Below are 25,367 nucleotides of genomic sequence, written 5' to 3'. Positions count from 1 at the left end.
GATGTATTACTTGTGCCTCATATTGTTTACTGCGCTTCACAACCAGACATGTATTTGGAAAATACCTGCAAATGAAATGCTAATTCCTCGTGAAGCCCAGCATTCAAAACCAGGCACTCCAGCGACTGAGTTTGAAATTCAGAGGTGCCTCTGCTAAATCTGAGGGGTGACTTTTTTTTAAATTTAATTTTACCTTTATTTAACTAGGCAAGTCAGTTAAGAACAAATTCTTATTTTCAATGACGGCCTAGGAACAGTGGGTTAACTGCCTTGTTCAGGGGCAGAACGACAGATTTCTACCTTGTCAGCTCGGGGATTCAAACTTACAACCTTTCGTTTACTAGTCCAATGCTCTAACCACTAGGCTTCGCTGCCGCCTTGCTAAGTTGACCCCTGAACCCAGCTGACAGAAGCTGCCCAATTAAATTGGATCTAGTCTTATCACAGCGCTGCGCCAACCTGTCATAGGAATTACCCTGCCTCCCTTTGATGATACTGCACCTGTGTCAAACGGCTCGGGACATTAGCATAATGTCACAGGTTTAGGTTGCCTTGATTATGTGTGTGTCCTGTTTGTCTGCTGATGTGACGTCTGGATTCTCATCGTTTTTTTCCTTCTCCTCTCGGCTGAAAAGACCCCCTGAGCAGCAGTCATTTCCACCCTCTCTTTAGTTCTGCTTTCTCTTTGAGGGTTTTAGGCCCTGGTTAAGTACTTTGATGACTCGTAAATAATGCCAACAACTTGATTTAAAATTGACTGTCTCCTGTGTTGAGCTTGTAAAGATTCAATTGACACCAATAGAAGATGATAAAGGTTTTTGGCGGGAGGCAAAAGAGCTAGGCAGGGCGCCCTGCCTTCCAGGACAATTGTTTCTATCCAGCTCGAAGAACCATGAAAAAGTCCGTGGGGAGTAGGGTGAAGTTGCCCCTAGACGCTGATCTTGGGTCAGTTTAGCGTTTCCCCCATTTTATGGTTAAGGCTAGTATTGGGAGATGGGAAGCTGATCCTAGATCTGTACCTAGGGGAATCTTCACCCCAGAGAGATGCCGGTTTTTGGACATGATCTATGAGAACCACAGGCACTTGTAACCAGTCTCTCCCTCCTGTGTTACCCGAGGTGTTTGAGATCGTGGAGCGGGTGGAGGAGATGCGTAAGAAGTGGCCGGTGGCGTGGGGCAAGCTGGACGAGGGCAGCATCGGCGTGGTGTCGCCCTACGCCGACCAGGTATTCCGCATCCGCGCCGAGCTCCGAAAGAAGAGGATGCACGAGGTCAGCGTGGAGCGGGTGCTCAACGTCCAAGGTGAGAAGAATACTTTATTGATCCATTTCCTTACAATTAGACCTGTGTTTATTTCATTTAACTCATGACACTACATTCCACTGTAACCCATGGCACAGACGGCCATTTGGCACATATTTGCGATCAAATAGAATAAAAATGTCAATACCGCAATCACAATGGAATTGTAAAGATCAAAGATCAAATCCCATATTACTCATACACTGAAGGACTTTCATTGTGGAACTTTCCCATTCTCCCATTTATTTATTTATTTTGGCATTCTAAGAGAGCCAGCGATTTGAAGTGTGACCCTTCCCGTTTCTACCCGACATCTCAGAGATTGTCAGTCTCTCAGTTGGCAGCAGCACTTCACATCCTCTCTCCTAATGTAGTCTGTCTCTCATCTAGCAGCTCCTCTCGTCTCCAGGACGAGGCTAATGCTCCCATTGGCAACACACACTCTCTCTCTCTTTCACACACACACACACACACAAACACACACACACACTCCCAGCCATACGCTGCTGCTTCCAGCTCGTTAACTCTCTTATTAAGGAGAAGATGCAGCGATCAGGACGGATCTCGCAACACACAGCTGTTTCTGTTTCTCAATGTGGTGTTGGTGTACAGTACACACACACACACTACCTGGTGTTTGAGAGGGTGTGAATAGTGTATTTTTTTGATGTTTTGCAAACGCTTAAGCTTTATCATGAATAATTTCTGCCGTAATTGGATCGTATTTTGGGTCATGAATGATGTCAGCGCCTGGTCGAGGTACTCGGATCATATAATGATTATAATGTAATGAATTAGTAATTATGTTTCTATGAGATGAATATCCACGAAAGCACGCTGAATATGACCAGTAGCGCTTAGTGACCGAATGAAAAAGCATTGTGTGAATGCAATTCATTACTATTAACGTTTGACATACTACACACTAGCTCCTCAGTGCTCAATGGCTGAAAATTAAGGTCTAAACTCGCCCTGTATGTCCCCCCCCACACACTCTCTCCAGGTAAGCAGTTCCGAGTGCTCTTCCTGAGCACTGTGCGCACACGGCACACCTGCAAGCACAAACAGACGGCCATCAAGCGGAAGGAGCAGCTGGTGGAGGACTCGACGGAGGACCTGGACTACGGCTTCCTGTCCAACTACAAGCTGCTCAACACGGCTATCACTCGCGCCCAGTCCCTGGTGGCCGTGGTGGGAGACCCCATAGCGCTCTGTTCGGTGGGCCGCTGCAGGTACGAAAAACAGATCAGGAAGTGTTGTTGTCATGGGTGAGGGCCCTTTTTTTGAATACTTAAATGAATCCTTGAAGAAATCCCTGATCTGACATGTCTGGATTGGGAAAAGCGATACGGTAGAACTGTTGCTTACACTTATCAATTTGGGTTAGATCATTGAATTACTCCAAGGGACGAAGGAAGGATGGGTGTGTTTTTATAGCATTCAAACAGGGCCTGGAGTTTTCCCTGATAACGTCCTAGTCGTGGAAGTATTGCTCTTGACTGGGTTTGACATCTTACTGTTTTCTTGTTCCATTACATGTTCTGAAGGCTCACAGTAAATATGTTACGCGTTGCTGTGTGTGTGAGTGGGGAAGGGGCACAGTCAGTGTGCCAGCTGTGCAGGAAGAAGTAGCTCTGTGGGGGTTGTGTGTCCCTCGCTCTACCTCTGCCCCACACACTCATTCACACACCCTCTCAAATGCACGCCTGTGGAGTGTCCGCTTAGGATGACATCATAACGCACAGGCCCTGCCAGAGCCGTTGACATCAGCAATGTGCTGCGTTTCATGGGGTGTGTTTGTTTTGATAATGCTGTCATGTTGTCGAGGGGGTGCTACTCTGAAACCATATTTTAGGAATTTAGTTTTTCTCCAATGGAACTGAAATATGATGAGGGGGGGGGGTATTGAATTTGGTGCAGCTATTTGTGACCTAAGGAGTTCTCATCTCTGGCCTGAATGGAATTAAGCCAAAATCGACACTTTGCCTAGTTCTGTGTTGATTAATATTTCCCCCATATTCAAAACCTCTTCAGGGCTGGGGCACAGATTCTGCTAGCCCATTCCCCATTGCAAACGCACACAACCCTCCCTCAGCTGCAGTCCCTCTCTCCCGTCGCCATGGCAACTGTTGAGCGTCGGCAAACCAGATATATCTGGCGCTAACGAGGAAGAAGCTCTGTTTAGATGGACTGTCTTAATGCCCGGCGAGGGGGGGGGGGGAGACTGTCAGACTGTCACCTTTTAAAAAGAACAGACCAGTGGGCTGGTCATGGCCCCATAGAGTAGGCTGCACAGTACATGGGCGCGTGACGTGCACACACACTCGCTGATACACATTTACACTCAAGCACGCACATGGAGGGCGGGTAAGAGGAGCATGAAAGCGAGAGGGAGAGATGATTGAGGTGTTGACTCATTTTCGATATGTCACAGATCCCCCCCCCCCCCCCCTCATGTTGGTAAGAACACGGCACTGGACACACACACACACCACTCTGCTGTGCCTGTCAGATAAACAAGCGGGTAGCCACAAAGGTTAAGCAGTCCGACTACAGAGAGCAGCCATAGCAGTTCTATATACACATATACCCCTCCACAGTGAAATACGTCACCAGGCATGTTATCTCTATCTTTTTAGACGCTTCTATTATTGCTCACGTGATCCACGTTGTCTTTAGTGAGTGACGTGTGGAATACAGTCGCGCTCTTGATAAATGCACATTGAATAAACAAACAAGTTGGCAGTGAACTTACCACTTCGGATTTGTTTTACGGTTTGTGTACAATTGATAGAATTCGCCATCTATTTGGACTTAACTCAGAATGAACAGATTGTGAAGTAGTCTCCGTCCATGCTTCCCGTGTGGGCTTGATGTGGGTCATGGAAGCGACGCCTTAAACGTGAGTAATCGGAGGGGATGGGATAGCGGTGGTCTTGGGGGGGGGGGGGTGATTAACGCCTGATTGATTAAAAAAAAATAGCGACAAGCACTGTACCACACCAGCCATACTTGTGCGGTGCCCTCAATTTGATACCGGCACAAAAGTCTTGCATTAGCTTTCAGAGTGAAGCTAGAGATTCGTAGAAATGTAAATTCAATTCCATTAATATCTTAGACGGATTTTTCAATTTACTCCGTAAATGGAGTTGAAATGGAACTGACCCCTTTGGGGAGTAGACTGAGTCTCGCAAGCTTGCGTCATAGTGATGCTTTTTCATAGAGACGTCTACTCTAGATACGGCCATTTTCAAGTCACAAACTCTGACCCCTTCTTTGAATATTTCTCGTTGGGTTTGCGACGAGTGTGCGGTGTCATTTGAAAGCACCTGTAGCTGTCGCATACCGGTGATGTAAAGGCCAGTTGTGAATAGGAACCCGTCTCATTTTGATGTCATTTCACAAAGGGGACAGTTGTGAATAGGAACCCGTCTCATTTTGATGATGTCATTTCACAAAGGGGACAGTTGTGAATAGGAACCCGTCTCATTTTGATGTCATTTCACAAAGGGGACAGTTGTGAATAGGAACCCGTCTCATTTTGATGATGTCATTTCACAAAGGGGACCGTTGTGAATAGGGGACAGTTGTGAATAGGGACCGGTCTCTGTTCCTTAATGGGCTGACAGCTTATTTTCCCCTCGGTCGCAGGTTTCTGCAGTTAATATGCAAATCTGAGTAATTTCCGGAAATGTTTGTTCACCCGGACATTATGCAAGCTGTGTTGTTTCCGTACACACTCATAAACGCACAAACATGCAAATCATAGACACACACGGTCTACTCGTCAGAACTGAGCTGTTTTGAACATGCCAATCCCACTAAAGACATTTTTTTTAACTTAATTTGCTTTGGTGTTGCTGCCTACAATAGGCCTTTTTTAAATGGACCATGATTTACGCATGTATGCTACACTACATGATTTGGAGTAATATCTACCACAGTGGGTGGTTTAATCATTTAATTCTGAAAGTAGGAGCCTTTCACATCAAGATTCGACCTTTTGTTTTATTCTTGACAGATGAGCCCTATATAGCACCCCAATACACATTCAGCTACACGTTCATGCACACATTAAAATACACGTTATTATACACAACAATACACGAAAAGCTAAGCAGAATCATAAAAAAACAGACATTATCCAGAAAAAAATGGCCCTTAACAACAGTCTGAAATGCCCTAGAGGCACCAATTCCTCAAATTTTAAAGCGTATTGTAGATCGTTCCACATGTGAGGTGCAAGGAAATTTCAGGTTGATTTACCTAAAAGAGTCCAGAGTTAACCAACCCTGTGAATGGGTTTGATAACTTGTCATTTTAAATCTTAACAGTGATGTCAGGTAAGTCGGAAGTCTGTAGAGCAGGGCTTTGTAAACAAAAAGAGCGTAATGATGTGATCTACGTGACTTCAATCTGAAGGTGTGTGTGTGTGTGTGTGTGCACTATCTATTTCTTGAAATAGTAATGCCTGTTAAGTTGGCGTGTGAACGAGTGTGCAACCGCTCGTTCGAGAGTCACGATAAAGTGCATGTATGTCCATGCCAGTCTCATCACCCCCTCTCCTCCCCTCTCACAGAAAGTTCTGGGAGAAGTTCATCTCCATCTGCCACGAGAACGCCAGCCTGCACGGCATCACCTATGAGCAGATCAAGGCCCAGCTGGAGGCCCTTGAGCTCAAGAAGACCTACGTGCTCAACCCGCTGGCGCCCGAGTTCATCCCCCGCGCCCTGCGGCCCCAGCCGGCCCAGCACCCCCATCATCACCAACACCATCACCAACACCCACACCCCCAGGGACACACGGCCATCAAGCAGCCCCAGCAGCAGCAGCAACCGCAGCAGTCTCCCGCGAAGGTAAGTGTGTTAAGCCTGGGGGAGGGGTGGCAGAGCAGCTGGGCACTTGGGGCTATGGGTCTTGGGTGTGGAGATGTACTAGGATACTGAAGGCTGGAGGTACTGTGAATTGAGGTCTTTGTTGCACTAGGTTTTTGTGTCAAGAACTGCAACGCTGGGGTGAATGTAATCATTTGGCTGACCAATTACCTTCATCTAATATTCCATGCCTTTGTCACAGCCCTAATGAGAGGGATGCATGGCTCTGGCTATCCAGTGTCTTTGTCTTGGCGGTAGTAATACAAGAGTACACTCACGTAGTCAGTGGTTTTAGGGCTCAAGGAATGAATCTTATTTTCAATTAAATAAACTTCAGTTCAATACAACGTAATTGGTAATTGGTTTTATTATTATCGCAAAACCGTGTTTTACTTTTCGAAAATGTTTTTTCTTTTTTTAGTCTCGCCCTGTGGAAATGTTAACTGTTTTTCTGCTGTCCTCGCTACCGGCATAAAGGTGAACTAAATCACCACAGCTGCCAGGCCCCTCTATCGCCCACTGCATCTAATGAGGTGGATATCCACATCACACACACGTGCAGACAGTTGCTGTCTGTGGGTTGGTTACGGGCTCTTACTCTTTTTAAAATACTACTCCATACAGAAAGGTCAGTAGTAAGGCTCGCTGTTTCCTGCCATGTAGGGCTGGGCGGTAAACAGTATCGGTATTCATTCATGGACTGTTTTGGATTTTTACTTTACCTTCTATAACGCTGCTGATAAAAGCATCTTCTAGAGACACTGCTGCAGAGAAACGTCTCCAGACCTTTTCGACAAAGTTTGTTTGCCATCTTGTGTGACCAGACTGATAACTGTGTGTGTGTGTGAGAGCGCGTGAGCCCATCTTGATCAGGTATTCATCCTCCAGGTGCATCTGACATTGCTGTCACTTTGTGTAGACTTGTTCCGAGCTCCTAATATCACTGGTTCAATATGGCTGCCAAGCAGGAAATGCTGCTGCCATCACCCGGTGTCCCCTGGTCTGAAGGTGTCCTCCAGCTCTGTCTCAATCTCCCCCTCTAGCTGTGTGGCACTGGTCATCTGGCCTGGCATAGACCTAGAAGAATCTATGCCAGGCAGATGTAATGGAGCTATTATTAGCCACTGTATTGCACCTGTGACAGAGGTTGGCTTGGCAGGAGTGACATTGCGAATAGAGGTCGACGATTAATCGGCATGACCGATTTCAAGTTTTCATAACAATCGGTAATCGGCCTTTTTGGACGCCGATTATGGCCGATTACGTTGCCCTCCACGAGGAGACTGCGTGGCAGGCTGACTACCTGTTACGCGAGTGCAGCAGCAAAAGGACCTTGTGGCTGCAAGGAGCCAAGGTAAATTGCTAGCTAGCATTAAACGTATCTTATAAAAAACAATCAATCTTCACATAATCACTAGTTAACTACACATGGTTGATGATATTACTAGGTTAACTAGCCTAGTTAAATAATGGTTATATTTAATAGTAAAAGGCTCACACTTCTAATAGTTTAACACAACTACAAGAAGCATTCCCTGAGTGTCTAAACCGATAAAGGGAACCCAAACCAGCCATCTAACCTATCATGAGCCCCCCCCCCCCCAAGGGAAACCACGTCAACTGTTATCAGTTAACACCACCACCTAACCTCAGCTCGGCTACGCTAAGACACGCTAAAGTAGATTATTGTGTACATTCCTCCGTGCATCAATAATGCAACAGGTTGCAATCCACCTAAAGGCAATTGGATCGAGAACTTCCGTGTTGTTGGTCACATAACAATCAGTGTCAGACTTTGTTGTTGTTTGAAAATAGATACTGCCCGATGTCGTGAGGCAGTTTAAAATGGAACCAGGGGGCACAGAATTGCCTCTTCTCTGTATGGCAAGGGAGAGATGGAGAGAGATAATTAAGACTTATTGGTGCGTGCTTGTGTAAGTTGCTTTGGGGGAAAAGTGTCTGCTAAATGGGGTGTTGTGTTTGCTTGCTCACGCCAGTTAGTGTCAGTCCTCATTAGCAGAGAAACTGATGAAAACCGTGCGTGATGTGTGCTAGCCTTTTAATACAGTAGTAATGTAAGGAAGCGCTTCTCTATGCGACCATCATAACAGCTATAGAACACCCAGTTCCAGCTGAAGAGATTATCAAATGACACGCGAGTATAGGATGGACATTATTCTACGAGCATAGAATTGGTCAAATGATTTAAAGAAGGAAGCGAGGAGTGGGAAAATAGAAAACCTACGTCGTTTTGATATCTTAGGACCAGTAGTATTTCTGCCCACATGACGTGACCGCACGAAAGCCTACTTTCGCTACGAACTCAAATGCAGGATGTTTCAAATGTTTTGACCCATTGCTTATTCTTTCTATTAGCGTTTTTCCCTAGTCTGGTCACGTAAGGTAAAACTCCTGGCCCTAGAATACTATAACTGCCTCCCTCATGAATCCACACGGTGGCTTTATATTCAAGAGCTGCAGTGAATGCGTTATCCTCCAAGAGTGTTATTGCCATTTAGATTCAACAGTGTTGGCTATTTTAAAGTGTTTTGGAAGCGTTAACCGTGTAGCCACTGTGACATATGTGGGCCACCGCGGACCTTACGGTTGCCGTCGCCTGCCCACCGCTTCATATAGGGAGCCTCGCACTCCTCCCCTTCTCTCGCTCCAGCGCTTTCTAAGGATGCCTCCCTCTCTCTCTCTCTCTCTCATTCTCTTCCAGGGGAAAGGTCAACATGCGAACCACACGGAGCACTTCCCACCTGAAGGATTTGGTGAGTGTCCGTCTTTCCTCGTCCTTCCGTCGTCTGAGTGTTGACTTGTCTATTTGTATCCACTTTGGGATGCTCTTTCTGGAGTCCACACCAATCCCAGTACAAACCGCTCGCACACAAACCGAAACAGTGACCGCTGTTAGTGTACGAGTAAATACTGCCATGTCAAGAACACTATACTCTAGCTGTATGTAGTTTGAGGCTGAAGCACTGTCCAAGACTTAAACTTCCATCTCTCCACGTGTTTCCCTCTTCTCCAAAAACAACAAACCTATTACATTAGTCCTGATACAGGAAGAACACTATTTCTTTCTTTTCCATTGATTGGATTCACGTTCCACTGGGATGCGAATATGCACTATTAGAGAGCTGTAGCACAGAGCATAGTGTACCCTACTGTGTAGGAGCGCTGTCACCATGAATCTAGTCACCCCGTATGGAGAAAGCACCAGGCGGGCAGGGGAGAGATGGATAGGAGGCACGTTGTGCCATCCCTTTAGACGGAGAGCTAGGGCGAAGACAGGGAAGCGCACCAAGAGTACCGTCATAACAGTGTACATGTTATTATTACTATCATCACAATAATCACTGCCGGCATGATTATCATCATGCAACAGAACTGAGCCCCCCCCCGTCACCATCCTGTCCCCCATCACCCACCCCTACATCAACTGCAGAACTTTAGGCCCAAGGCTACGGGGGCAGTTTCTATACGGTTAACTGTTCTTTATCCCTGACTGGGGATCAAGGAATTATCTTTCTAGTTAGATCTACACTTGGTCGACACTTGAAGACCAACATGGTGCAATTGTTGTTGTGAAAAAGATTACAATACAGTATTAAGTTAAGACATCTTAAGTACCAATTGTTTCAAAATACAATAACTTATTATCTCATGGGGAAATTAGCTTGGTCTGCATAGGCACAAATAACACAGACCAAAGCAGTGATTTGGTCTAGATAATAAAATCCTTCAGGATTAGCAACAACACTAGCCACTGCTGTAACGAATATCACTTAGGAGTAGCAAATCATTAGCAGATATAAACTTATATTTTATTCTACTATTCTCTTCTACTTCTAAGAGTTGCACATTTATTAGTAGATATTAACTTTTATTTTATTCTTCTCCTAATCCCCCCCACCCTCTCCAGTTCAACCCAACCCTGCGGTGTTGATGGGCAACCCCATCCGGGCGTTCACGCCGCCCTTAGGGGGCACACCTGGCGGCATGGGCAAGTCCCCCAGTCCCGTGCAGAGGATAGACCCCCACACGGGTGCCAGCATCCTCTACGTGCCCGCCGTCTACGGAGGCAACATGGTCATGTCCATGCCATTGCCTGTAAGTATACTGCTACTGGGAATTGTAGTTGTTTATTGTTGAGGAAAGACTCAACATGTGTGGGTTTTGGTTTGAATTAATGCATTTTTGTAAGTGTATTACTGTGAGTCGGAGTTGGAAGGGGTTTTAACAATGTGTGCAAGAGCATACAGCGTACCGTACACTCTTATGCTAGCACACACACACTGACTTACACAAATCTTTGAGTTGGTGTTCGTTCTTGGTCTAAATGCGCTGTTTATTTGAGTTTCAAGGAAGACAAGATTTTTTTGGGGGGGGTTGTAACATGATGAATCAGTCGAGGAAAAAACACGGACCCCTTAATGCAATACTGCATTTAATTCAGACTTGTCAGTCGGGCTGTGGTGTTATGCCGAGGTGTTAACGAAAACTCAGCAGCGCGTAACAATTGCTAATAGAGTGCCAAAATCCCCATAAGCTTGATTACAAAATGTTCCTTTTGTGTTTGGGCCCTCCGTCTCCTCCTCGTCTGACAACGAGACCGAGAACAACACGTTAATTGAGAATAAGGACTTCTGTTAGTCTGAACATTTTCGGCTCGGCCCGCGGGGTGAGATTTCACGCTCGTTATTCCTCGTTCACTAATGGAAAGAAAGTCAACTCTCCATCTAACCCAACCTAGGCTGTTTATTTTCCCATTAAACCATCATGGCACAGGGCTGATAAAATGAGTGTTTTTTTTTTTAATCAGGAGGATGATTTGCAACGGCAAATAGCTAAGTGTCGACACACGGAGGGGAAGACTGTTTAAAATGATGTTCTCATTAGATACATGGCATCCTTTTTTCTGTTTCATCATTTTGGGAAGCAAAAGATAATTTTACTGTTTTCAGGGCCTTTTTCTTTATATTTGACAAGGATTTTTTGGGCATACTTTTTTGGGGATGAAAATACATTTTATATAGGAGTTAGTTTATTATATGCACCATGCAAACAATCGGAGAGCCTTCCTTCCTTTGCATACCAATGCCTCTTCTTTTAGCAGGGGGGAAATATGGATGGATGTGCTTTGTTCACAATGGCCTTTTTCAAAATGCTCATTGTATTTCTGCTCACTGTTGTCAATCAATTTGCATCCACTTCAATAAAGGGATATGTTTCACTCACCAGCCGGTCTAACAGGTGGTAGATACCAATCCAACATCGAACTGGTCTCCCTCACAGAAACAGATTCATATTTTAACACTGTCTGTTTCCCCCGACCTGCATCAGCCACTGTGCTTTTCACATAGACTGTCTGCACAAAGGGGAGGGGGGGGGGGGTTGTGGCATATAAACCAGCTTATAATAGCAATAAGGCACCTCCTGGGGGTTTGTGGTATATGGCCAATATACCACGGCTAAGGGCTGTGTCCAGGCACTCTGCGTTGCGTCGTGCATTGGAACAGCCTTATATTGGCCACAAACCGCCAGGAGGTTCCTTATTGCTTAAATATCTAGCATTGTAGTTCAGCTCGACGCGTCAAGGCAAACTGCATTCACTCTTCAACACAGTATCTCCTGCATATGTATTTACATGTCAGTTGTGAAAGTCTTAATGCATTTTACTAGGATGTCCATGGGGGGAAAAGGGATCATTTCATATATTGACCTAGGTACCTAGATCACTCTTTAGGAATGATCGGTTACCTAGACTTGCACTTATTTGGTTCTAGCGATATTTTAATAATTTATTTAACAGGGAGAATGCACTGTAGTCAACATTTTAGAATGAACCTCGATAGAGCACCACTGGAATTAGCTGGCCTGTTTCCTGTCGACCCCGTCTGCTCTGCCTAGGCGTATTGCGTGGATTGATTTATATTGACTCGTATTGATGTGATGTCCAGTCTGTCCCCATCCAGTTGCCGTGGCCCGGCTATCAGAACCGCTTCGCCATGGACCCACGCATCATGAGCCACCAGGCGGCCATGGCCTACAATCTGAACCTGCTGCAGGCCCAGAACCGGGGCTCGCCCATCCCCTACAGCGGAGTCACACACCCCTCCCCCTTGGGCATGGGCCAGCAGACCAGTCCCGACAAGGAGCTTCAGGCTGATTCCGTCAGAAACGGTGTGTAGCAAATAAGTTGAAGTGCTTTAATGTGGAAATTGGTAAAAACTGTATCTTAGCACAGTAACTCAAACACAGCACAGAAGCTGAAAAAGTGCCTGCGTTTTTGAACACCCCCCCCCTCAGGTAAAATGGACGGGTGTGCAAAGTCCGAGCAGAGTCGGCTGCAGACACCAGAGAGGAAGACCTCGGAGATGAAGGACAAGCAGGTACGTTGTTGTTGACTCGCTCTGTAGTCACGCTGTGGGCTTAGTTGGTGCTTTATCACAATGAGAAAAATGACTTTTACAAGTCTCCATTAAAGCCTCTATTTTGCAATAATTCAAATAATACATGATTTCAAAAATGAGTTTTGCTTTGCTCACACGTATTTACAGAGATAAGTATTGATATAGAGCGGTTGGTTGTTTAGCAACATGTAAACTATATTTAGGCTCCAATGTTTGTGCAAATGTATTTATGTTTTCAATAATCAGCTCTTGTTTTCTCTCAAATACATTGTTCCAATTGTTGGTTAGTGAATTTTAGCCATATTAGCATAAATGTGACATCAGTCAAAACACAAAACAACACATGGTATCAAGAACAAGATAAAACTGGCTGAAACGAGCCACCTGCGATTCCCCACCTGGCAGTTTCTTGTCGTCGTTTCTATCCATCTGGCCAGAATCACAACAATACACAGACTTCTGCCCGAATGAAGCATCGTTTTCTTGACGTTGTCAGCCAACCCATTTATAGTTAATAAACTATTTAGAATTGATACATGTATAAATGAATACATAAGTTAATATAGTTTAATTCATTCTGTAGAATTGCTGTATGGCTAAATGAGCAAGTTGATTGTAGCCCTGCTCACACTTTGTTTTCAACTGTTCCAGGGAGAGTGTGATCCGGGCGGTGGCCGGGGTCTGGACTCTCAGACGGACGGACTGGGCTTCCCCAATGCCATGCTTCACCGCAAGGACAACTCAAGCCAAAGACCACTCAACTACCACCTGGCGCCCCCCAACCCGGCCTTTGCCCCCCATCCCGTGGGTCGGGCTTTCCCCCCACAGTACCCCGGCGTGTCCAGGCTCCCCTTTAGGGTGCCGACCCAGCACCCAGGTGGGGGCCCGCCTAACCAGCATCACTCGGCCCAGCTATCCCCGGCCTACGCCAGCGGCGGCCACAACCCCTCCTTCTTTGGTGGGGCCATGGCCTCCCACAGAGGTGTGCCGGAGACTGAGGAGGAGGGGCCGGAGGAGATGGGGAATTCCATCAGGTCCCAGATGGGCCACCAGGTGGGGCACCACCCGGCCCTGTCGCAGCCCAGCCGAGTTAACAGCTTCGGGGAGGAGAACCAAGAAGGAGGCCTGGGAGATGGGATGGGTGAGTTCTACCATAGAGTTCAAATTCTACGAGTGCTACTTTTTCTTTGTCACCTCGAACCGGGACGTTTATTCAAACCATAACAACAAAATAGCAAACAAGAATATGTAAATGTTGAATAATCTTGTTGTGATACAGGTAGGTATAACAGGTGTAAATGTGTGCCGCGTTAGTCTGGGCTGTGGTTCAGGAGTGGCCAGTTTGGTCCAAAGATGGTCCCAGAAGGCAGGCTGTGTGACGGGGCCCGTCCAGGTAGGTCTTGACCATTCTGGCTAGACGGTGGTGGGCAGACATCTGCCTATATGGGATGTCCTCCAGGATACCAGGATGAGGAAGTCCCTGTGCTCCACCAGCATACGGAGAGTGGCCAGTCTCAGCTCGAGCAAGCATCCGTTACTGCGCTGGATGTGGTGGCTGGCGTAGAGGCTCGCTGTGATGTTGTCCACGATGTCCTTCCCTAGCTGGAAGTCCCTGCTGTGCAGACAGAGACGTAGGAAGAGAGGCCGCCTCTGTTCCAGGTTGGGCAGCAGCTGTTCCACCACCCAGCACTTGTCTTTTCTGCTGTACGACACAAAGGCATCATAGCGGTACCTGGGGTTGCGCTTCCGCAATCCTTCCCCCAGCCAGCCTCGGACAATGTGGAAGAGGGCCAGCTGATGGAGCAGAACCACCAGCATGAAGAGTAGCAGGGCCAGGGAGGTGCAGAGGAACAGGACAAATCCCAGGTCCAGGGTACAGTTGGCCTCCAAGTTCTGGATACCGTTAGCATTTTTGCATGTCAGCTCCACTTCTCCGGCCTGAAACAAGATAACCTGCACTTGTTTTTGTCTCTGGGCCCAGGTGATTAGCCAATTATTGTCACAGCTGCAGCACAGGTGAGGATCCGCAAATAGCGTGTACCTCAGACTGGTCAGGGGTTCTGGGACGCTTTCCATCGCCATGAACTCCTCATCGATTCGCGCTGCCTGAGGGAGTGCAGGTTTCTGCTCAGGTCCTCCTCTAGACTTAGGATTCCACATTCGTTAAGGTTCAGGCTCTCCAGCCTGGTCAGGTTGTGGAACATGGCCAGCCCTGGCTGCAGGTAAAGGTCCAGTTCTTCCAGCTTCAGATACCTCAACTGCACAAGCCTGTTCAGGTCAGTCATGTCTGTAAACTTGGCATAGAGCTTTGACTGGAAGTCAAACTCCTGCAGGGAGGGGAAGTACTTTGTGGCGAAGTGAGACCCACACAGGAGGCGCTCTGTCTTGGCCGCGAGGCTGACGACAGACTGGATGAACGGCCTCCAGCAGTCTTTGAAGGACACGGTTGGGACACGGAGTCGAAGGGCCAAGCCTGCTTTTGGGGTCGCTGCCAATGATAATGGTCAGGTTGAGAAAATTGTCATGTGTATCAACCCCTGAGGGAAGATTCACACTATTCTCTGACTCACTGGTTGGGAGAAAGGGAGAAAGTTTCCTGAATCTATACTCTTTAGGGAAGTAAGGTGGATTAATGCATGAGCTTTGACGTGAACAACTGGGTTATTTTCCATTGTTATGGTCTCCAAGCTTCGCAGGCCGTAGAAAGCGTGCTTGGTAATCTGTGAGATATTGTTACTACTTAGGTCTAGGAACCTCAATTGTCTATGTCCATTAAATGTAAAGTCGACAATAGTGGTGATTTGATTGATTGTTAAATCCAGCTGCTCCAAATGTGTGAAACAACAGAACTGCTCTGAGATGTTTGGTATGTTGAGCCATTTCAGAGAGTGCCTTCAGCCAGGTGACGGGGCCCTTTTGAGTGTCACAAAGAACACCAAGCTCAGCTTTGTCAAAAAGGGAAAGTCCTCTTGGTGACATTCTTCAGATAATGTATCAAGCTCAAGTTTATGCTGACATGAAATCCAAAGCCAACAAGAATGATCGTCTTTTTACCCAAGCAGTTTTTGACTGTAAATGTGGTGTAGTTCCTGAATTTACAGTGATCTAATTCAAGTTGTGTGATTGAGAGTTTGAATACAGTCTCACAAACGGACTCGAAGGAAATGCTTTTCCTCATCAAAGGGAAAATAACCTAATCCGTTGATACCAGACTGCAGAAGCTGTTTCTGTACCTCATCGATAGCGGGCAAAGACCGAGACGAGATGTTTTCAAAGCATTTGAATGCTCCTTTTTCTAAACGACGTGCATTATGGGATGTAAGAAACACCTCTTGAAGACGATAGAAGGAAGCTCAAGAACAGCTCTTTTTTTGTTTCACAGCAGTTCTGGTGTCTCAAAATGACTATCTCGTCTGATGTAAAGTCCAGGCTCGTCAATGACTGGGACATATTGACAATCCTACAAAACAAATCAGCGACCTCCTGTGTACAGGTGTTGACTGAGTTTCTTCAGAAGAGGAATCCACCCCCCCCCCCCCCCCCCCCCCCCAATGTGTCTGGTGCCATCACCCAAAGCCTATAGTTATTCATTGACAGATCCTCCAGGTTAGTCAGGTCAGTAAAGATGTTGGATAGAAGTGATGAATTGTAACACTTACTGCAGTACAGAGAGAGTTTCTTTGCCCTGGACAACCCTGTATGTAAAGGCTCTTGAGGCTGTCAAATCCAGGCAGAGCGCCAGACAGCAGGACAGATTCTTCTCTTATCTCAAGACAGAGGACATGGTAGTTTGACAGAATGGTGGAGAGGTTGAGGACACATACATCCCAGCACGTGGCACTGAGGTTGCCATATGGGCAGTTGGGGTGAATGAACTCCCAATAGGCAAGTCTTCTCATAGAGAATGTGTTACTCAACCAACCTCAGGAACCAACCATCCATGCTGCAAATAGTCCATACTGAACACTGAGTAGCCTCGTCTTTTTTTGTGAAGTAGACACTGGTTCGATTAAAGTGTGTTGATGGTCAAACTATAGTCTGTCCAAGGAAATAAATGTCTTGCCCAGAAACGTTTCTTGTCATTCAGTGACAAATAAAGGCCTGCGCACAAAGAAGGAAGCGCCTTTTTCCAATGGGACGAGATGTTGGTGAGATGACTTGTCCAGTGGAATGAAGACCTGGAGTTATTTCACTGCTGTGTTGTAGCTGTGTGCATCTCCTGTTGATCTATTTACAGTATACATGTATAGCTTTTGCTGCATCTCTGCAATCTCTTCCTAGTCTGTATTTTTATGCCTTGGCCCCGAGAGGCTGTGGGACACACAAGGTTATAATTGGTCAACTCTTCAATTTGCTTTTCTTCAGAATCCCTGAGAGGTGGTGGTGGTAGTAGTAGTGGGGGTGTGGTCTGTATCTTTGACATGCAACAGTCTGAGGGCACGTGAGACTAAACCGATGGTTGTGGGCACTTCGGTGAGTGCCTCCTGTTGTTGTGGGAGATCCAGTAATCAGTTTAGCCCCTCACTTTTTTTGTTTTATAGTTGATGCTGGTATCACTTTCACATAATTACACAAAAGGTCAGGTAATTGGCTATAGGGAAACAACGTTTTTGAACTTTGAATGGTTCAAGTCATGGTTAATCCAGAGAAAATAGTGTTTGACTGAAATTCTTTATTTGAAATGGCTTTCTGAAAACAACTATTTTCCCTTTCGAGTGGCTGGATTTCAGTACCGACCTTAGGCAAACTTCCAGGTTCTTTTTCACCCAGAAAAGGATAACATTACACTGTCAACCTTAAGCTTTCACTAAATATATAATCTGTTCTCTGAGGGGAAGGGGAAGTTTAATAAAAGGTTTTTTTTTTTTTATAAAACCTAACACGTGACACAACAGCATTCATCTGGGTTTAATTATGCAGACATATGATTTGAATAATTAAACACCTTTTATTGAAATGATTCTGTCTGAACATCTCTTGTAGTTCCAGTTTGCTCTTGGTTTCACACCTTGGTTGGGCTGTGAGGTAGCGACCGTAGGCTATGGCTTGTTTTTAATTTGAGACTTTGTCCGGGTCCAGAAACAACCCCTTGTCACTACAACTTTGATATTTTCATATCTAAAGACTACTCGGACATGCCTAGGTTTAAGCAATCTGGTGATGACTCCTAGTCTTCCAATGCTTCTACTACCTAGGCAAACACTTGAGAGAAAATACCACTCAAACTATCTTTTGGTATTTGTTAGTCCACTGTTGATATACTCCCAACATTTTTTCATGTCAGCAATTACACTTTCAATATATAGAACTTTCAAAATACAGCAAGTGTCGCAGAATGATGTTTTTTGCATCATATGATGTGAGATTAAAATAATATTTATTTTTTTATACATATTTTTTTTTATATCAAACCATAATCTAACAATCTCGCTCCCTCTTTCCCTACAACAGACCCCCTAACTCTGGAGGCCCTGAGCCAGCAGGCACGGCTGGGCCAGTGGGGTGAGCCCGGGCCCTTCCTCCAGGGCGGTGTGGCCTTCCCTCTGCCCCAGCAGCTGGCCCATCTAGCCCAGCCCGGCCTAGCCCGCTTCCCCCCTCAGCTGCTGGCACGGGCCAACTGGAGAATGAGCGCCGGCATGGAGGACGAGGCTGGCGGACCGCCTTTCACTAGGTAACCTTCAGGGCCGAGACTGGCTTTCCCTTTGTCTTGTTCTCTTTCTCTCTTCCTCGCGCTCTTTCGATCTCGGGCTCTTTTCCCTCTCGCTCTACCGCTCACACCCTCTCTTTCTACTGACTTGACTGCCTTTGAATATTAAGGGTATATATCCGTCTTCTCTCCTCCGTAGGTTCCCAGGCCTCCTGAGAGAGATGCCCCCCCAGGATCAGCCCGATCCCAGGGACCCGGTTGAGATGCAGCCCCCTCCCCAGTCCCGCCTGCTCCAGTACCGCCAGGTCCAGTCCCGCTCTCCGGGAGACCCCTCCTCCCCCTCGTCCGTAACCTCCAACCACACCGGACCCTTCCCCCCTGGCCCCTATCCCGGCCGAGACCCCACCAGCCACGAGCTGGAGCTCCTCAATAACCCGGGTCTCCAGCAGCACCCGGGGAACCAGCTCTACAACCCCAACGCCTACCCCCACCAGCTGGGCCACTCCACAACCCCGCCCCCGCAGGTCAAGTACCTCCTCCAGGAGGCCCAGTGGCCTCACGGCGGAGCTGGCGTGGCCCAGAACCACATGCTGGCCCAGGGCCAGGGCTTTCCCTATGGGCTGCCCGTCATGGCCCACCCCAGTAGACAGGAGCAGGTCCACCTCATGCAGCTCCACCACCAGCAGCAGCAGCACCAACAACAGCAGCAGCAGCAGGGTCAAGGCCCAGGCCAGGAGCCCTACCACCCTCTCTCCCCCAGAACAACAGGTGCCACCGCCCTTCACAATGTAGAAGAGGTAAGGACCATGCTCTATCCATGTGTGTGTGAAGAATAGAGTTGCCGTGACTATTGTACTAGTATGGCCCCATCTGTCACTGTTTCTAGTATGCCCTGTCTGTCACAGTTTTGTGCTACATTATACTGTCTTTTCGCCTCACTTCCAATGCTACGTTTTAGCACGGACGGGTGCATGCAAATATATTTCAAGATTTTAATACAAATGTTTGGAGAGAAAAAATGTCTCACCATAACATCACAGGAAATGGAAGCTGTGACTTTCTCACTCTCTGTAATGAGTTTTTCTGACCTAAAAATGACTGTGAGAAAAGGAGACATGTATCAGTTAAAGCGCAGCATGTTGCTCAGAAGCTCTCCGGGGGGCCCGAACACTGGGGAAATAATCTCCTAGCCGTTGCCTCAACGTTGGTAACTTTGTCGGAGTAGAACGTTAAAGCCAGGTGACTGAGGATAGGAGATGCTAGGGCATAGCATTAAGGATTTCTGTGGGTGAAGGTGTGGTCCAGGGTTTGGGCAACCCTTGTCCTGGAGAGCTACAGTGTGTGTGTGTGTGTGTGTGTGCCTGGTGGTTCATTAGGCACCAAACGGGCAGGGACTACATAGACTTGTCCAACACTCATTTTTGTTTCCCAGTGCAAAATGTTTGAAAACATTTTCCGTTGCGGTCCCTAATGAACACGACCAAGACATTTGGTCCTACCCAGCTGGGTCAGACCACAGAGTGAATAAGCAGCCCTCTCCATCCTACGTATGTGTTATCGTCTAGCCTGTTCGATAACGTGGCAGCCTAGTCGACCTCGTGGCATTTTCCTTTATTCGATTTTAACAGGCAATTAACTTTATTGGAAGACATTGCTCTTTTCGGATGCCAATATCCTTTTCCGACCGGATATTCGCCCACTGTGTATCCAGTTGAAGTGTTAGGACTCTCCAGTGTTTTCGCTGCATTCATTTAGCTCTGGCGCTGCGCCACGGTAAAGTCATTGACCCCGCTGGCCAAAAATATACGTGTGTGTGTGTGAATATACCAAATTTACATAGTATTTTTACCAAACATATTTTCGATAATTTGTTCAGGTGCAACATCGTTCTAAAGGTTATTTAGCTCTTTGCGCCGCTGTGGCAGTCAAACCTGCCTGAGCAGGAAACGCAGTGCGGTGGCTAGTCAGACCTGGAGAGACAGCACAACACCTCACCCCTCACCTAGTCAAGTTTCAATACTGCACTAGTCAAGTCTCACCCCTCCACCTAAAACAAATACGTTTTTGGGGGGGGAAATGGCTAACTTCTAGCAATTCTACACATGGGGAAGAGAAATGTGCAGTTTTATTGCTAATCTAAAAATATATATATTTTACCACCATTTTACCTTTCTCTCCAATTTCGTGATATCCAATTACTATATTGTCATCGCTGCAACTCTCCAACAGGCTTGGGAGAGGAGAATGTCGAGTCATGTGTCCCCCTGAAACATGACCCGCCAAGCCGCGCTTCTTAACACCCGCACGCTTAACCCAGAATCAGTCCTTTTGGAAAATCTGACCATTTCAGTAAAAAAAAAAATTGGCCTACGACCCCCCCCCACCCTGCAATGCAACCAACATTTCCAGAGAAGAAAGGGTCTCTCACAGGGTGATGAGTATAACACTGTCACTCCCCAAAGGCTAAGCTCACCACAGTCCTCAACACCTTTGGATGGTGTTCTGGTCCGAGGGCTGTTCTGTTTTCATACCATAGTCCAATTTCAAACGGGTGTTTTTCTCATTTTACATTTTAGTCATTTAGCAGACGCTCTTATCCAGAGCGACTTACAGTAGAGTGCATACATTTTATTACATTTTACATACTGAGACAAGGATATCCCTACCGGCCAAACCCTCCCTAATCCGGACGACGCTATGCCAATTGTGCGTCGCCCCACGGACCTCCCGGTTGCGGCCAGCTGCGACAGAGCCTGGGCGCGAACCCAGCCCAGCCTGGGCGCGAACCCAGAGACTCTGGTGGCGCAGCTAGCACTGCGATGCAGTGCCCTAGACCACTGCGCCACCCGGGAGGTACTCGAATGCTCTTCGGAATGCTCCGCCTGTCCCCTCACGTGGCTCTTATCACGTCTTATTGGTATTCCCATGAGTTTTCCAGGATTTTAATCATGATTCCCTGCATGTTCCCAGCTTATGGGAACTGTAATGGGCACTCTGGCAGAAGAATGAATGTGTTGTTGTGTTGTATAAGTGAAATGAGAACGTTGTGATTGACCTATATTGTCTTTTTTTTTTCTTTTTTTTTCTTGCCTCTTTTCTGTGTCCCACCTGTCTCTGTTATTTTCTTTCTCCTTCTCTCAGTATGAACCCAGGGGTCCCGGGCGGCCCCTCTACCAGCGGCGGATCTCCTCCAGCTATCCAGACGAGGGATCCCCCGCCAACGCCGCCGCCTTGGCCCAGCAGCAGCCACAGACCTGCCCGCCAGACCCCCAGGAGCACCCCCACACACACCAACACCCTCACCCCCACCAACACACCCACCAACACCCCCACGCCCCCTACGGCTACCCCCTGCCTGAGCTGTGGCCCGGCAACGGAGGTGGCCCTGGCCCGTTCCAGAACATTCCATGCAACGGAGCCAGCACACTAATTCAACACCGGGACCTCCTAGGTATGTGTCAGAAGAACCACAAATTACTTTTTAAACTGTTATGCTAATTATTCAGCATTCTATTGACTATGTACCTGAACGAGGTACAGTGCAGATCAAGTGTAACCTACTGCACTCATTGTACTTGGCAGTGATAACTCTAGCAGTGGCAGAGTTGTGACAGGTGAGAGCCAGTCGGGTGTTCACTTTCTGACGGTTGTCATTAGGGTTTGACCTAGTGAATACAATTTGAAGGCTGTTAGCTTGTTAGTTGATGAATCCTCATGCTGAAATGCCTGTCATGTGGCTGTCATTGTCAATGATTCCAACAATGCAAGCGTAACAGAAGCAAATGTCATTTTCCTTCCTAAGTGACCATTTGTTCTCCTGACATTGACAAGTAACCCCCAATGTATTGTATATTTTGGAAGTTGAAAGTAATCTCTTCATCCCTAATTTCTCCTCTTTCCCTTCTTCCTACTCTTTCCCCTCTTGCTCTGCTGCCTCTCGTCTTTCCCCTCCACCTCATCCTTCTTCCTCCTCCCTCTCCAGTAGCTTCCAAGGCCCTGCGGCAGGCAGCAGAGGAGCAGATGAAGGCTGAAGCGGCAGCAGCAGTAGCTGCGGCCCAGCCTCCCGCCCACTCCCTCCAGCACCTCGGACAATTCCCCCCTCTCATGCCCAACAGCAAGCAACAGCCACAGCAGCAGCAGCAGCAGGCCCCCCCAGAGCCCGTCCAAGGCCCCGGGGGCCCCCAAAACCCTGGCAAACCCCCCACCATGTCCTACGCCAGTGCCCTCCGCGCCCCACCCAAACCCAGAGCTCGTCCCGAACAGGTCAAAAAGCACAGCGACCCACTTTCCCTACTCCAAGAGCTGAGCATAGGAAGTTCAAATGGTAGCAACGGATACTATTCCTATTTTAAATGAGTTTCATCCCTGAGAAATCGCCCCTAGAAAATTATAAATAAAAAAACATGTAAAATATAAAGAAAGAAAAAAAAGATAATAATTGCAAAACTTTTGTGAAAAAGACAAAAAAAAAACGGTACACGTGCTTTTACAAATCGTTTCTATTCATCGTTTTTGTTTCCGCATTTTTGTTATGTTTTAAACTTTTATTTGTAACAGTCAAATCTTTCTTCTGTTTCACATATCTGACATAAAAATTTAAAAAAATATGTAAAACATAAGTATATATAATGGATGCATTACTGGTATATATACATGCACATTATGTATATATGAATATATGCTTATATTATGTACACTTATATATGTACGTAATGCAAAAAAAAAAAAAAAAAGTAGAAAAATAAACTAAAATGATTTTAAAAACACAACATTTGGTTGACCACTTGGCTGCCTGTCTGTTTTCCCTTGTTGAAGTTGGTTTTGTTGGCCACTTTTTTTTGTCCGTTTTTAAAAATTGAGTGGACTTTCTATGTCTTGATTTTCATCATAGTTGTGTTAACAGGGAAAAAGCTAAGTCGTCAACTAATTTCATATAAAATATATGGAACATTGTATAGAAGTAGATACATTTTCCTCTAATCTGTACATATAAAGAAAATAAATAACTGAGTTGTATGCCACAGACATGTACCTAAATTCCTGTATCATGTTAGAATTGACATTAGACTTCATTTGGTTTACTTTTAATCCTTAACCTTAGACAAAATCATCTTCAGTGACAGATTAGTGGAGTAAATGAGATTTTTACATACATGCAAACGCACACGATTCAGAATAAAACTATTACTTTATTATACATTTATACAAATGTGTTGGTTGCACGTCGATTCCTTTATTTCACTGGCCCTCTCGTTTAAAAGATAAAAATATAGGATAGATGATGATGATTGATGATAAGCATGCGAAGCCACATCGAAGTGAGGTCTACTGTTGTCTGATTCCAACTTGGAAAAACTAGTTTCAGGAAGAACCATGGTATGCTTCCTCTGCCGTTTCATCTGAGGCCCAAAGATAGTTGTTGGAATGGCTTTCCCGTTAGTCGGTTAACCACTGTCTTTGAAGTAGGGGTTATGGGGTTAAATTCCAAAGTGTTACATGTCCAATCACATGTCGACCAAACATCTAATCAGTTAAAACTGCAGATAAAAAAAATGTGTTTGTGGAGAAACTTGAGACAAACTGTATAAATGAGTGGCTGGGTAAACGTGAGTCATAACTAAGGCACGGCTGCTGAGGGAATCTGAAGGTATAGAGAGGGATGACGGCCAAGTTGGAAAGATTTTATTCGCGTTGAGTGAGATGTTGGGCCGACGTCAGTTATCTCCTTGTTTTTCTTTGACCCACTTCAGAGCTTTACGGTCATTTAGAAAGGCTTGAGAAAGATCCTGTCACCAACTTTCCCCAACATTCCCTGGTATTTCTGAAATCCCGGGTTGAGGTTTTCTGGAATCAGCAAGGGAGTTAGCAACTAGGGAATCGTCTGACTTGGAATTCTTCAACCAGTATTTCCAAAAAAAAAAAAAAAAATGGGAATTTGGGGGATTTTGCAACCCTACACTATTTTTGCAACCCTAGACCTATGTAGGACTTCGGCCTGAAAGAATACCGGCTGCTTTAGACCAGTGCCATCAGTTAATTTTTGATTCAGTCTTATCATCTGAGTTGTACTGGTACTGTAATACCAGTCTTTTTCACCGATATTCCATTTCCGCTGATGACAGAGTACATCACTTTTAGCTACCAACCTCTTGCTCTGATTAAATCGTTGCTTAGATGACTGAACTCATTCAGTCTGTTTTGCCCTGGCAATTTGCCTGGAAATTTAGACAGAAAAAATATTTTGCTTTTATTTTGACGACTCAAATTTTTTTCAATTAACAAATAAATGCAATCAGTGTGGGTTATTTTAACCATAAGAAAAAAAATTGTTCAGGCGTTTGTAGGACTTTTCTGACATGCATTCCATTCAGTGATGTATTTTGTTTTTAGGGTGACACGTATCTTGTGAGTGAAATCTATTTGCAACCATCAAGCTGTCATATCTTTATACATTTGCATGGTGTGCACACTCAAAAAATAAATTGCCTGTAGGATAAAATTGTTATGACAATTATTGACGATTATTATCAAATGCAAATTTGTGACTGATTTTGATTGACTTGGTAGATTATTTTTTTGTGTGTAATAGCCACTGTCACATTTACTGGAAACCATTTTCTCTCAACTTTTCATGATTCATTTATTTTTAATTGGTTAATGGTATGTTTCAGTATATTTTAATAAAATACCCTTGGATTCTAATTGGTAAATTTTATGTAACTATTTAGTCATTCATTTTAATGTAGGAGCCCGTCAATCATTTTTTTTTGTTTAGAGTCAAACATGCTGTCAGCTATTCAGGAAGCAAATCTAGTTGGAATGAAAAACATCTCCTTTTAAACATAGTTGAAACAATCATTCAAAACATTTACTGGGACTTCAGTTTATTTGAATTTTCCAAGGTCCAGATTCGAGGTTGTGAATTTTAGGTTCATCACAACAAAAAACATACTTGTAAATATGCATTTTCTAGGTATTTACAAACAAGGTTTAGGGAGTGCCTCAATTTTGTAGAAGCTGTTTAAAAGAAGAGGTATGCCCTTTTTAATTATGCAAATTCACAAAATCAACTCACAAAAATGGACATGGACCGTGTTGGCAGTCACAGCATCTTATAGTAATATA

The 25,367-nt window shown here is 45.7% G+C and overlaps 1 protein-coding gene across 4 annotated transcripts in view; it reads left to right on the top strand.

Annotated features, from left to right (window-relative positions):
- Nucleotides 1-23,263, top strand: part of LOC129838311 (probable helicase with zinc finger domain) — a 56,298-nt gene extending 33,035 nt beyond the window's left edge. For 3 of the 4 annotated variants that reach the window (XM_055905239.1, XM_055905221.1, XM_055905229.1), the window contains exons 20-31: nucleotides 1,119-1,302; nucleotides 2,306-2,534; nucleotides 5,882-6,158; nucleotides 8,899-8,950; nucleotides 10,105-10,292; nucleotides 12,143-12,365; nucleotides 12,492-12,574; nucleotides 13,247-13,736; nucleotides 18,047-18,266; nucleotides 18,442-19,039; nucleotides 21,384-21,693; nucleotides 22,225-23,263. In XM_055905239.1, coding sequence (XP_055761214.1) covers nucleotides 1,119-1,302; nucleotides 2,306-2,534; nucleotides 5,882-6,158; nucleotides 8,899-8,950; nucleotides 10,105-10,292; nucleotides 12,143-12,365; nucleotides 12,492-12,574; nucleotides 13,247-13,736; nucleotides 18,047-18,266; nucleotides 18,442-19,039; nucleotides 21,384-21,693; nucleotides 22,225-22,598 — 3,228 coding nt within the window. In that variant the 3' untranslated portion in view covers nucleotides 22,599-23,263. The remainder of the gene's footprint in view (nucleotides 1-1,118; nucleotides 1,303-2,305; nucleotides 2,535-5,881; nucleotides 6,159-8,898; nucleotides 8,951-10,104; nucleotides 10,293-12,142; nucleotides 12,366-12,491; nucleotides 12,575-13,246; nucleotides 13,737-18,046; nucleotides 18,267-18,441; nucleotides 19,040-21,383; nucleotides 21,694-22,224) is intronic. The other variant, XM_055905249.1, reaches the window with a different exon arrangement.
- Nucleotides 23,264-25,367: the final 2,104 nt, after the last annotated feature.

Source organism: Salvelinus fontinalis, chromosome 3, assembly GCF_029448725.1.
Source record: "Salvelinus fontinalis isolate EN_2023a chromosome 3, ASM2944872v1, whole genome shotgun sequence".
Lineage (NCBI taxonomy): Eukaryota > Metazoa > Chordata > Actinopteri > Salmoniformes > Salmonidae > Salvelinus > Salvelinus fontinalis.
Note: the sequence above shows the minus strand (reverse complement) of the source record. Positions and strands in the feature narration are given on the sequence as shown.